The sequence below is a fragment of the Varanus komodoensis genome, unplaced genomic scaffold (assembly GCF_004798865.1).
Source record: "Varanus komodoensis strain SLA01 unplaced genomic scaffold, ASM479886v1 scaffold18_3, whole genome shotgun sequence".
In the NCBI taxonomy this organism is placed as follows: Eukaryota; Metazoa; Chordata; class Lepidosauria; order Squamata; family Varanidae; genus Varanus; species Varanus komodoensis.
The window spans coordinates 15,686,636-15,698,746 of record NW_025335549.1 but is presented as its reverse complement, the minus strand read 5'-3'; the positions used below and the strand labels follow the sequence as shown (position 1 = coordinate 15,698,746).

At 47.4% G+C, this 12,111-nt stretch overlaps 1 protein-coding gene across 4 annotated transcripts in view; it reads right to left on the bottom strand.

Moving 5' to 3' along the window:
* ARHGEF9 (Cdc42 guanine nucleotide exchange factor 9) overlaps window positions 1–12,111 on the bottom strand; it is a 187,167-nt gene that overhangs the window by 155,132 nt on the left and 19,924 nt on the right. For 2 of the 4 annotated variants that reach the window (XR_006414426.1, XM_044427206.1), the window contains exon 1: window positions 3,148–6,169. Coding sequence is in view for 3 of the 4 variants with exons in the window: in XM_044427206.1 (XP_044283141.1) it covers window positions 3,148–5,445 (2,298 nt within the window). In the remaining variant the exon portion in view is untranslated. Of the gene's footprint in view, window positions 1–3,147; window positions 6,172–12,111 lie in introns of those variants that run through there. The other 2 variants (XM_044427207.1, XM_044427208.1) reach the window with 2 other exon arrangements.

Sequence of the window (12,111 nt, the reverse complement as noted above, 5' to 3'; positions counted from 1 at the left end):
GGTGCAATTCTAGGACCGTCTAGATGGCATTAGGCACATTCTGTGCCTAAATTCCAACCTTGGAAAGGTGCTGTGAAGCCAAGACTTCGAATTCAGAGCTCACTCGCTCTCTGCTCTCTATCCAGAGCAGTTTCTTCTGCACTAGTCAGGCCTTCAAATTCACAAGTGCAACTTGGACCCCCGCGGGGGGTGGGCAGGGACTGAAAGAGAGAGACTCTTTCAGGGTACCTGGGATCCCAGCGGTGCGTCAGCCCCATCTGCAAGCAGAGGTACAGTATTTAAGGGGTTATCCTATGCAAGTTTAGATGGGGGAATGGCCTACAATTGTAGGCTTTTCCCCATCTAAGCGCATATAGGATTGCACCCTTAGATGGCTGAAATTAGTGAGTTCGAGGGTGAGTTCAGAGAGTTACAGGCAGCCATACCAGAGGTTGCCTCCCTAACAGTAAGTAACCGTTCCTACTAGGGGTAGGTAGAAATTCATGCCGTTGAAGGTCCCTTTTGCAATTTGCAATTCTCCAAACTTTGGAGTGTTCTCCAATTGAAAGTGCATACAAATCTTGCATGATAGTGAAAAGGATGGTTAAAAGTGCACTGTCTTAAGAAAAATGCTTGCAATTGCATATAGTAAGCAAAAACGGTTTGCAAAAGCCACACATTAGAGAACTATGCACAAAGATGCATGCATGGATCCAGGCAAACTTAGGAAAGGAGATTCTCACATTTTAACTCAAACTGAAAACCCGGGGGAAATGAAAACCCAAAATCCCACCCCAGCAGGCAAGGTCTCTCAAAGCAGAACAGCAATTTCTGCTACTTCTGAAGGGCAGGAAAACACACATCCAAGAAGGGCAAAGGGGCGAAGCAGACATGATGAGTTCCCCACGTCTTTTCCCTGCTGCTTCCTTGTCTAAATAAACGAACAGGAGCGACGGAAGGCCACCATGAGCAGCAGAATGCCCAGTGGGGGTGGGGAGCTTGGCGTATTTTCTTTTGCAGCGAAAGAAGCACCGAGTGTCATTTTTAGCGAACAAAAGGCAGGAAAGGAAAGGATTAACTAACATCCCCCGCCCCCCTCCACAACTGTACCCTTCCCATTCACGGCTGCTTTTCATTCAAAAGGAGGCAACAATGGAAAGAGCTGCGCAAACTTCTTCAGCCCACTGATGGGCTGAGCACCCAACGAACAACAATGTCCAGCTGGTGACTGTACAGGGTGACACAACCCGTTCATTTCCTGAGAGGTTTTCCCAGCTGTCGCACCCTTGCAGGAGCAACAATTCGAACAGGCACCGTGTGTAAAGACGGCAAGAGAGCTCCTTGGTCCATGCAGCCCTTCAGCCTCACACCCAATGTGCCATCCCTCACCGGGAACTGGTCTCCAACTCTTCCGCGCTCTTTCCAGCCAAGAGCACCACCAAACCAAATCCATTTGTCTCATTCTTTTAAAGAAATTCTTTACTGTCCAAGCCCTTTGCGGGTGCAGATGGACCTTTATTGGTTTTATTATACGGTGCTGTTTTCATGTCTTATGATCGTATTCTTTTAACTGTTTTATTGTGTAAGTCACCTAGGGAGACCCTTCTAGCAGTTCAAGGCAGCACGTAAATAAGTGAACGAATGAATAAATAAATAAATGTTTCTTTGGGGCATTGTGGCCTTCATATTCTTCTGGCCAAACAATAGCCAGAGGATCCTAATGCCAGAAAATGTAGATGTCGACAGGCCGCTCTTCATATGAAAGCTCCTCCACTGTTCCTTTTTTCCTTTAAGGCTTGTGTTGCATGAACTCAGCCCTGTCATTGGACCGAGGCCTGCTGGTGAGCTGAAGAAAGCCAGCCACAGTGAAAGAAAGCAAGGGTGCATTTTACGGACATTCAAGCCCCTCACTTAGGAAACCATCAAAGCCAGTTCCACCACCCCCAGCCATGCACCCGTCATCGGAGGCTTCCACGAAGGGTGGGGGCGGGGGCGGGCCGCACCGTCCGGCTGCCTCCAGCAGAGGTTTTCAGCCGGCAAGTCGTGCCACTGTGTATGTGAGACGCTCTTCCGGGCTCAGTGCTAACTCAGAGCTGCACCACCTTTGTGCACTGTCAGACAAAGAGGGCAAAGGCATGCATTTAAGGAACTGCTAAGGAGACGCTGGAGAAAACAGGGACTGCAGGGGGTGTTAAGAGCATAAATTGGTTGTGGGAAAAGAGTGAAATGCCCCGGAGAGCTCCTCTGCAGATTGAATTAAAAGCAAGCTGGTCCCAGCTTGCCTGCTGTACCCTCTTGTCTGGCCCTACGTTTCTCTCGCCATAATTTAGGGGAAGGGGTGGTGTGGTACGTTGGTTGGTTGGTTGGTTGGCTGGTCAAGCTGGGACAAGCGTGGAGCCCAGGCTGAGCTCTGCTCTCCAGAATAAGAGCCCTCCTGCCACCGGATGAACCCTCCTGCCACCGTCTCTGCTTCACCACTTTTGCGTTGAAATAGTGGCAGCCAGACTGGCAGGTGGGGATGGGAAGGGAATCAAGCTTTCCGAAGGCTGTTAGGATATGGCAGGGGCTTCCAAGGGAGGTGGTTGGGGCCCCATCCATGAGGGTGTTCAAGGAAAGATCAGGCAAGCACATGCTGGGGATCACATGAGTGGAGCCGGCTGGAGCCGGGGGTCAGACTAGATGGCCGGGGAGACCCCTTCTGACTCACCCTGTTTCTATGTTTCTCCAAGCTTTCTTGGTAGAAATAAACATGGAAGGACCTGCTGTTTTTAAAAAGAATTCTCTAGGAAAAGGCATGCAGAGGACTGGAAAGGGGGGCAGGTATGGAGGGCGGTTGTCCCTCACTGTTCATGACAAGCAGGCAGAACATTATGCAGAATAAGCAAATGCACACAGTGACTTCTAAGCCCGGGGCCTTGGACAATAGAACGTGGTGTGTGCTCTGCACACGCAGCCCAGAATATAGACAGGTCTGCTTAGAATGGGTGGCCAACTTGCGGTTCTCCATGGACTGCTGGACTGCACCTCCCATTCGCCTGAGACAGCATGGCCACTGGTGAGGGACAATGGACACAGTAGTCCATCAGGAGATCTGTTCTTACAGAGCAAGAAGAAACAGGCCACAACGAGGCTTGGTCGATGGACGGCCAAACAGAAGCAAGTTCCTACCTTTCCACTGTTGAATTCATCGAAGGATACGATTGTACAGAGACTCATCTGGATCGGGTGACTGATTCCTCTGTACTTGAAATGTTCTGCCTTGCGGGGCTTCCACACAGGGTTTGGTCGCAACGGCAAGGCATTTCCATTCACTTTGACGGAAGAACACTCTTGAGCTTGGGCTCGGTCATGTCTTGAGCAGCTTAGAGTGGCTGACGTGCAGGTCCCATGAACATCATCTTCTAAAATGCTGCCCAAGCCCCGACTCTCTGACAGAGCAGTCCTAAAGTTCTGAGGTTCTGCAGGAGAACTTTCTAAATCATGGGCATCTGATGGAGTTCTTGCTAGATCCTGACCATCAGCTTGCATATGGTCCAGGTTCTCCATAACTCCTGCCATTCCCTCTGGGATCCGGTCATCATTCAATCCAGTCCCTGAACCTGATGTCAGCTCAAGGTCTGGGGTGACCCGGGAATTTCTGCCCAGGGGCTCCCTATCTGTGGTAGTTCTACTAAAAGTCCTGGCATTTTCTGGACTACTGGCCAAATCTTGAGCTTCAGCTACACTACGTGGTACCATGATAATATCATCTGAAGAAGTGCTTAGATCCAAGGTACCTTGCTCAGTGTTACACATATCCAATTCTCCATCACACCACTCTTCAAAGTTCGGAGAAGAAGCACTTTCCACCCCAGTAACATCCATCTTAATCTTGGTGGGATCCGGAGGCCGTAAGTCACTAACATCCAAATTCTGCGGATCTGCTGGTGTATTACCAGAGCTCTGACTATTCCCCTGGCCCCAAGAAGATAATGCCAAAGTGTCCGTTGCAGCAATACTTAAGCCCTGATTGTCTACTAGATTAAAAAATGGATCCCGACTCTGCGACAAATCCATGGCGAGACCATGAACATTGGGAAAGCTACAATCATTAGGAAGTTCTGAGAGGGGGGAAGGTGTCAAATTTGTGCCAGAGGGTGGGAAAGATGTTTCTTTGCAACTGATATCCTGTCTGAAGACTTCATGGGAAATCTCAGCATTTGTACTCCCTTGGGACAGTTCTTTACTGGTGGAGTGTTTTGAGCTAGGACCATCCAAGTTCCTAGAATCTGGAGACAAATGTGTGGTAGAGAAACACACATTGTCATCACCAGTACTTAAAGGCTGCCGATGATGAGGAAGCTCTTGCCTTCGGCATGGAAAGTTCGGTCTTTGTTCCTCCTGTGAACACGCTTTTGAAGTTCCCCGCCATTTCTGAGCTGCCTCAGCCACGCTGCTGAAGAATCTAAGAACCCCACCAAAGAGACTGCCCTTAGCCGCATGGCTCACCCTTTTTGGCCGGCCAACGCTTTCCTTGTCTTTCACATTACAATCAAAATAAGCAGGGTGATTATCCACTGGGTTTTCTACATCCTCAGCATTGGGTTCCACTCTTTCATCGGCCAGCTTTGAACAATCCTTCCCGGTCAATGAAATCCCTTTCAGGTAACTCCAGACTTCTGAGGTTCTTTTCTTACTCTCATGAATAACCACGGGACACCTCCTTGAAGGGTCCCCTTGTACAGTATCAAATTCCTGAGTACTTTCAAATTCAGGAGCCAGGCTTCCCCCAGTTGATGTTCTGGGACACTCATGATCAAGGTTGTCATGGTTTATTCCAATGGCAACAGTCCTGTGCCACTGACTCTCACTGGTGTTGAGATCTAGCACACAACTGTTCAACTCAACATCTTCAAAAGAAGAATCCAGATCCTCGATGTAGCCAGCGTAGGAGTGTCGGTAAGGCCGTTGACTGTCACTGAGCTTCTTAATGCTATGGAGCGATTTCTCTCCAAGATCTTCCTGTGTTTCTACAGCGATAATGACCGCCTTGGCTTTGGATGTATTCTTGGACACGCCAGATGTCCTCAGCTTCTTAAAGGACCTTACCTTTTCCATGAAGGACATCTTACGATTTTGCTCCAGAATCTCCATATTATTACTAAAAAGGATCATGGACTGGGGTCTTTTGGTATTCATGGCAGATCCTTTCCTACGGCTAACAAAATTCCAGATCCGACTTCCCCTGGCCTTCTTCTTCTGCTTGGCTGCATCTTCCTTTTCATCACCACTGAGCCCACCAGAATGGGAATAATTAACATCAGTACACCTTTCTTTCAGATTTGCTTGAAAAACTTGGTTTCCATATCCATTTGGCACTGCTCTCAAGTAACTGTGCGGACAGTTGTCTGCAAGTTCCATTCTTCCAGCTGACAGATCCAGGCTCCCGGCGTCACAGAGCCATGGCCACCAGATGCTTTTCTGCATGCAGGAGAAACAAAAAAGGATACCATGAGTTTTTCTGTTTCAAAAAGAGTGGGGGGTTCAATATTTTAAGATATATCTAGCTGGATCCTAATTTCACTGACATCAAGGGGTAATTTATAGATAATTTGCAGTGTATCCAATACAAAGACACACTGCACTCAAACACTGGCTGGATTCACAGACACTTATGGACTGTTGAATTCTGAGTTGTCATGACAGGTGAACCCAGCCATGCTAACAAACCATTGTTTGTGAACCACGGACAACCCAGAAAGAGAACCGGTGGTTTCTCATTGGGTTGTGAACTCTGGGTTGTCAGGATGTGTGATCCCAGGACTATGAGCTGTTCTGCTATAGTGGCACTGGCCCACAGCTACAGCACAACACACAAAACATCCTGACATTCTATGTGCTAATACTGCAATGCGCAAAGGAGGTGGGCAACAGAGGAAGGAAAAGAGTGAGGAAAAAATGGCAATGTAGCCAAACCATGGAAGTCCCCATCTGACACCCCATGGCTCCAATCCAGCTCACACACGCACAACTCGTATGGTGCGAGTGAGAGCCAGTGTGGTGCAGTGGCTAGGAGCGCAGGACTGGGACTCAGGTGACCTGGGTTCAAGCCCCCGCTGAGCCGTGGAGCCAACCGGTGACTTTGGGCCAGTCAGACTCTCCACCAAACCTACCACACAGGGTTGTTCTTGTGGGGATAAGATGGAGAGCAACACGAGGAGAATAATGTAAGCCACTCGGAGTGCTTTGCAAGAAAAAGGCGGGATACAAGTCTAAAAAAAAATAGATAGACCACACAGTTCCAACCCATGTGACAAACGTCTTGGTTGACCCACAATGGCAGAGCCTGAATATCAGTTCTGAGGGCCAAGTTGTCAATTTTGAGCATCAAAAAGGGGGCAGATACATTATCAGACAAAGCAGACTTAGAATCTAGAATTATGCACCATTTTGAAGACAGATAAGAAACGTGCAGGCCACCCATTGTCACAATTTGCTGAAAACAAGATCAATGCAGGTATGAGTTCAGGTTTATGTTCTCCCTAATTTGACCAGTTGTGCCACTGAAAGTGCCAGCTCTACCCAGGTGCTTATTTCCCAGAGGTCTCCCATAATTTGTGTATGTCCTACAGCGCAAGGATAGTGCACTGAAGCCACAGCCTTTGATTTTCTTTTCCTTTGCTTCTTCATTGATCTATAAATGACTTGGCTTTTCACAGAATTCAAACCCGCTAAAGAGGGCGGTGGGGAGAGAAAGGCGAACCCAGAAGGGAGCATCCATTCAAGCAGGTTGTTCCTATTTCATAACCATGAGAGCAAGCTCTGGGTTCTCCTCCTTTCCACCAAAGCAAACAAGTTTCAACAGGGCCGGATCCTGGGTGGCACCCAGAAGCGCGTGGGAGCACCAAGTGCCCTCAAGCAGGCGGCAAGCCACAGTTGCTTTCCTGGTGCCAGTTCTCCACCCATCACCTAGAGTTGCTCTGCACACTCAAGTATTCCATAAGGGAACAGTCTGTGCTAACAAGGTGGGTTCCCCTTTGCCTCTCCATTCGGGAGCAATACACAAGAATCTGAAAGCCTTTTGCTGGACACTCAAACTCCTAGATGCCACGTGGAAGGACAGTATAGGAAGAGATGAATCTGTCTGTCTGCGGCCCAAGGCAGCTTCACACATTTAATAATTTAAATTAATTATGCCAAACTAAGCATTGATTTTCATTCTCGGTTTTCTTTGATAGATACCTTTTGGTAGACAATGCTCCCCACTGTGCCCATTTCCGTATGTAATTTCTGAACTGAGAACACCGTCACAAAATTCGGCAAATCGCACAGTCCAAATGATAATTGTCTTGCTATCTGAGAGGTGGGAATCAGGTCAGTCCTTGTAGGAATGCAGTCAAGCTGAGTGTCCTGCCATCCCCAGGAAGGAAAGCTAAACATACCCTCCTGCCACTCAAGTTCAGGAGCTAGTAAGATTTTCCTGACGGCCCATGTTTGGCTGGAGCCTAAGACAGCATAAGATGGCACTCTTGGTCCCCAGGCAAGTAGTCCGTGTGTTGCTGCTTGTTACACAAAGAAGCTTCCCGAGTGCTGATTCCCAGCACCATGCTTGCCATTTCTTACACACACACCCAGCTTGTGATTGATTTGCCAAGTGCTCCTAGAAATGGAGGGATGTATCACTCACAGCGAGCCGGTTTGGTCTTGGAATAACTCCAAATCTTGGCAGGAAACATTTTTCCTTCTACAATAGTTTACCTTGCAGCAGCTTCTAAGCAAGAAGGGGTGTGTGTGTGTGTGTGTGTTGGGGTTGTCTTTTATTAAGCCTTTGACGTTGTAAAGGTGTTTCATGGCTGGAGGTAAAAAAAAAAAGTAACAAAAATGAAAAGCACAGGTGAGCACTGGCTGTAATTGGTGGAGGAGAAGTGCCTGTGCATTCGGAAGGGCTTTTGGGGAGGGAGAGGAATAATATCTGGAAGGAATAAAAGCAAGAAGAAAATTCCAGAGCAGAGGAGGCAGGCACGAGGGTGGTCAATGCAGCCAGGTTGGTAAATTTTAAGGCATTTTATCCTACTTTGGACCTGTGCAGCCCACAAACCTGAAGAGCAAATACTTCGGGTTGGCTACCAACATCTTCCCCAGACCTTGCTCCTTGAGACCCTTTTAACTGAAGATGCCAGGCCACCGCACCTGAGATCGCCTGCCACCAACCCAGAAGGGAGTGTTAAAATCCTCACTGCCTCTTGTGGGAGTAAATGCCATTTTAGAACCAGCAGCTGGGTAGAGAAGAACATCCTTTTATCCATCCTGAATCTGCCACCATTCAGCTTCATGGGATAGCGCCAGAGTCTAGCATTATGGGAGAGAAAACCCGCATCCCCCTCATTATGATGCCATGCATAATAAGATTGCATACTTCTATCAAGCCTCCTTGTACTCCCCATTATCCAGCTCGTCCCAGACCTTGCAGCCTTGCTTCAGAGGAGACTTGTCCCAGTTCCTTAATCATTTGGGCTGCCCTTTTCTGCATCTTTTCCCAACTCTACAATAGCTTCTTTCAGAAATGACCGTAACTGTGCACAGCATTGCACATGCAGTCACACCCAGATTTGTGCAAAGGGAGTATAATATTGGCAGTTCTGTTTTCAAGGAAGCAGCTTCATGACTCCCTGCTAATCGGAGGCATGCCGTCTCTGCCCCTCGGAACTAGAGTGATGGATGAGCTCACCTCATGTGCATGTGTTTTGCCTCAAGGACAGCTCTGTAATCTTGGATGAAATTTCTCCTTTAATGCAAGATCTCCTTTTGTATATACAAGATTCTGTGTTTGCGTGAAGTGGTAGTCAGCTTCCTAGGAGTTTTGATTTGGATTCTTCTAACATGAATTTATCTTGATTTGCTCTTTCCATGTCCTTTTTTGCCATGTTTACTCACCATCAATAATCCATACATGGAAGAGATACAAGTACAGTTCATTAAACAGAGATGCACCTAACCTACATGGATGTTTCTTCAAATAGGACTGGCCTGTGGAATGAGTTCAAGTGCCAGACTTTCCATAAAGGCTTAGTGTCATCATTGCATTTCCTCCCAAAATAAAAGCTTTAAACTGACCTACTCAGTGTATGTGCAGAAATGCTGTAGTTGAGATGCGAGCTGGTGCTTTGAAGTGAATAATCTGTTATCAAGTTAGAGACAACAATCCAAGCCCACTACAAAGGTGGGCATTAAAAAAAGGATGAGTTTTGGCCAATAAGCTGACTAATTGCAAAATTCGGTAGCTTGGCCAATTGAGACGGGTATCCATGGATGCTCTCCATGTAGCTGTCTAATCCCCTTTTGAAGTCATCCAAGGCAATCACTATATTTGTGGCCAGTGAATTCTATAGAAGAATTACTCTCCCTGTGAAGAAATCCTTCCTTTTGTCACTCCTGAATCCCCTGGCAATCCAATTCACTAGATGACCTTGAGCTGCGGCATTCAGGGAGACGGCGTCCTCTTTTGCCGTTTTGTCTGCACCAGCCCATTCAGCCCAGGAGGCTACTGTACTGGAACCCACTGAGCTGGCTTCTGCAAGCCTCTTTGGGCCAGTACTGGCCACTTCGTTGCGCAGTGGCTCTTGGGGTCACAGGGTGATCTCGAAGGACGCTCTGGTCCAGCTATTGCCTGTGGCGAACACGCCGAACCTCTTCCAGGCTTCAGTTGTGGAGCAGCTCCCCATGCCACGCTCCAGGGATGGGTGTCACCCATGTCAGAAACAAAAGAACTCAGCTGACCTCAGCTTAAAGCTCTTCTGCCAGTTAAGCAAACTTTAGGAGGGGCATTTCCAGCTTTGGGAATAGTATATTCGCCGAGGCTTCGGTGAATGGGGCGGCATAGAAGTTTACTATATATATATATATATATATATATATATATATATATATATATAAAGATGTACAAAAGCCAAGAAACCTGCAAAGGGTTGGCAGTGGAGGGGCAGAGAATGGGGCTGGAGAAGGGATCGTGGGCACCTGGGAGCAGGCAGGACCAAGGTTTAGCAGCACTGGTCTGTACTGGCTGGCAGTGCTCTGCAGGGTTTCAAACAGGAGCCCTTCACCAAGAGATGCCGGAAACTCAGATCTATTTCTTGCAGATCATGCGACCTGTCACTGCGTGAGCTCCTCTGACTGAAGATGTTGAATCTGGGACCTTCTGCATGCCAGGCATGGACTGTATCATGGCTGTTCCCTCCCTGTTTTTCTATGCAATGCACAGAAATGTGCCTCGTAATGCCATTTCTGCGTAACACATCCATACCCTGTCCGCTCTCCGCACATCCTATGCACATGCAACCATTCGCTAAGATTGATGGATTTTGCAAGCTAAAACCAAAACATTTCTCTGTGATATGCTTCCAGGTGCTTTTATATGGCATCTCCCTCCCTCGCTCCATATATATATATGGATGGAAAATTGCTCAGCAGAAACAGAGGATGCATTAAGGATATCCATTATTTCTGCGAACCTGGAAGTTGTTATTGTTGTATTTATTTTCTGCCTATTCCTGATGTTAGGATTCAAGGCGATACACAACATTTAAAATGTATGCAATTAAAACCTTCATAGAAATATACAGAAGTTATATAATGAAATCAGTAAAGTATAAAATACCCAAATTGAAACACGATTGTTAAATAAATCCTTAAATGTAATTATGAACCCTGGAAGGGTGCTTCCATTGTTCCCTTGCATTGAGGGACAAATGAAGAAAAAAAAAAAACAATTTGGGTCATTGTTCTATGGCTGAAGGATGCGACAGGTAAGATGAAACACAGAGAACTATGTCTTCCCAAAGCCACAAACCAAGCTGGCTTCAGCATCTGCAGATTTCTTCCTCCCCAGGAAGGCAAATGAGAAGGGAGAGAAAAGCGGGTAACAAACAATCCTGTAACCCTTACGAGAAAATTCCCTGTTCCAGATTGTTATATCTGGAGCATACAGTTCCCCCGCAGCCCCGAGGAAAGGAAAGAAATCCCCTGGCCGTCACCCCACCAGCATTTCCGTTGCTATATGCTGCGACCAAAAAATGGGAGGAAACAGATGTTTGGCCATATAAGCAACAGGAAACCTCTTCCACAGTGCGGCTCCATTAATGCAATCGAGCCAACTAAATAGGGAATGACTTAAAGTTTGGGGGTTTGTGCTTCCATATCAATAATTCAAAGGCACCTAGGATGGGAGAGGAAATTCATTTCAGTTCAATTTCAATCAGAATTTGCCAGCTTTCACAAAGTGCTCCTTCTTTGGGACAAAAGCAACTTGAAACTTAAAAAGAACTGGAGATGGAGAAAACCAAAACCGGCCGGTTTATCTGTCTGTGCTTCTAGGTCCAGAGCTCTGAGGGTTTAGCTCCTAAAACTCTGCATTTGAGTCCCCATATCTGAGCACATTCATTCTTAATTAATGCTGCCACCTCTTCCCTGAAGGGCTTTTCGACTTTGACTGGAAGGCAAGTGCAACCTGGTTTTGTTCATGCTGGGTGTAGCTGTACCTATTGAATTTGGTGGTTGTGCCTCACAGATCAGACACAAGGAGCAGCCTGGATTCACGCGGCTGTACGAGTCTGATGAAAAGCGAAGACAGTGTCACCGCAGGAAGTACACAAAAGAAGAAAGGCAAAATAATAATGGGACTGCCAGCTCAGGCAACTGAGCCATACGACCTGCTGCAGCAGAAGAAAACTGGAAGCTCACCTGCTTGGGAAGAATATTAATGCCTTGCAAGCATTAGGCGTGAAGCGTGGGGTGTGCATTTGTGTATCAACTCTCAGCAAAGGGGTTCTGGACAATAAGATACCAGCTACTGGGACACGGGCAAGCTAGCTGCTAAGGGCAGAGTGATCGTGACGTCTGCTAAAGAGATCTACAGGGTCCCAGTGATCCAGTTCAAAGATACTCAAGTACCAAGTCCAGAAAGGAAATGAAGTGGTGTTGAAGGAAGAAGCCCTAGAATTTGAAGTCATGTGTTTCATATAGCAATTAAGACAGATATGGCATAGGAAGCTTCAGGAGGAGGAGGAGGAGGGGGGGGGAGAGAGAGAGAGAGAGAGAGAGAGAGGGGGAGAGGGAGAGGGGGGGGGGGGGGGGGGGGGGGGGGGGGAGGGAGGGGGA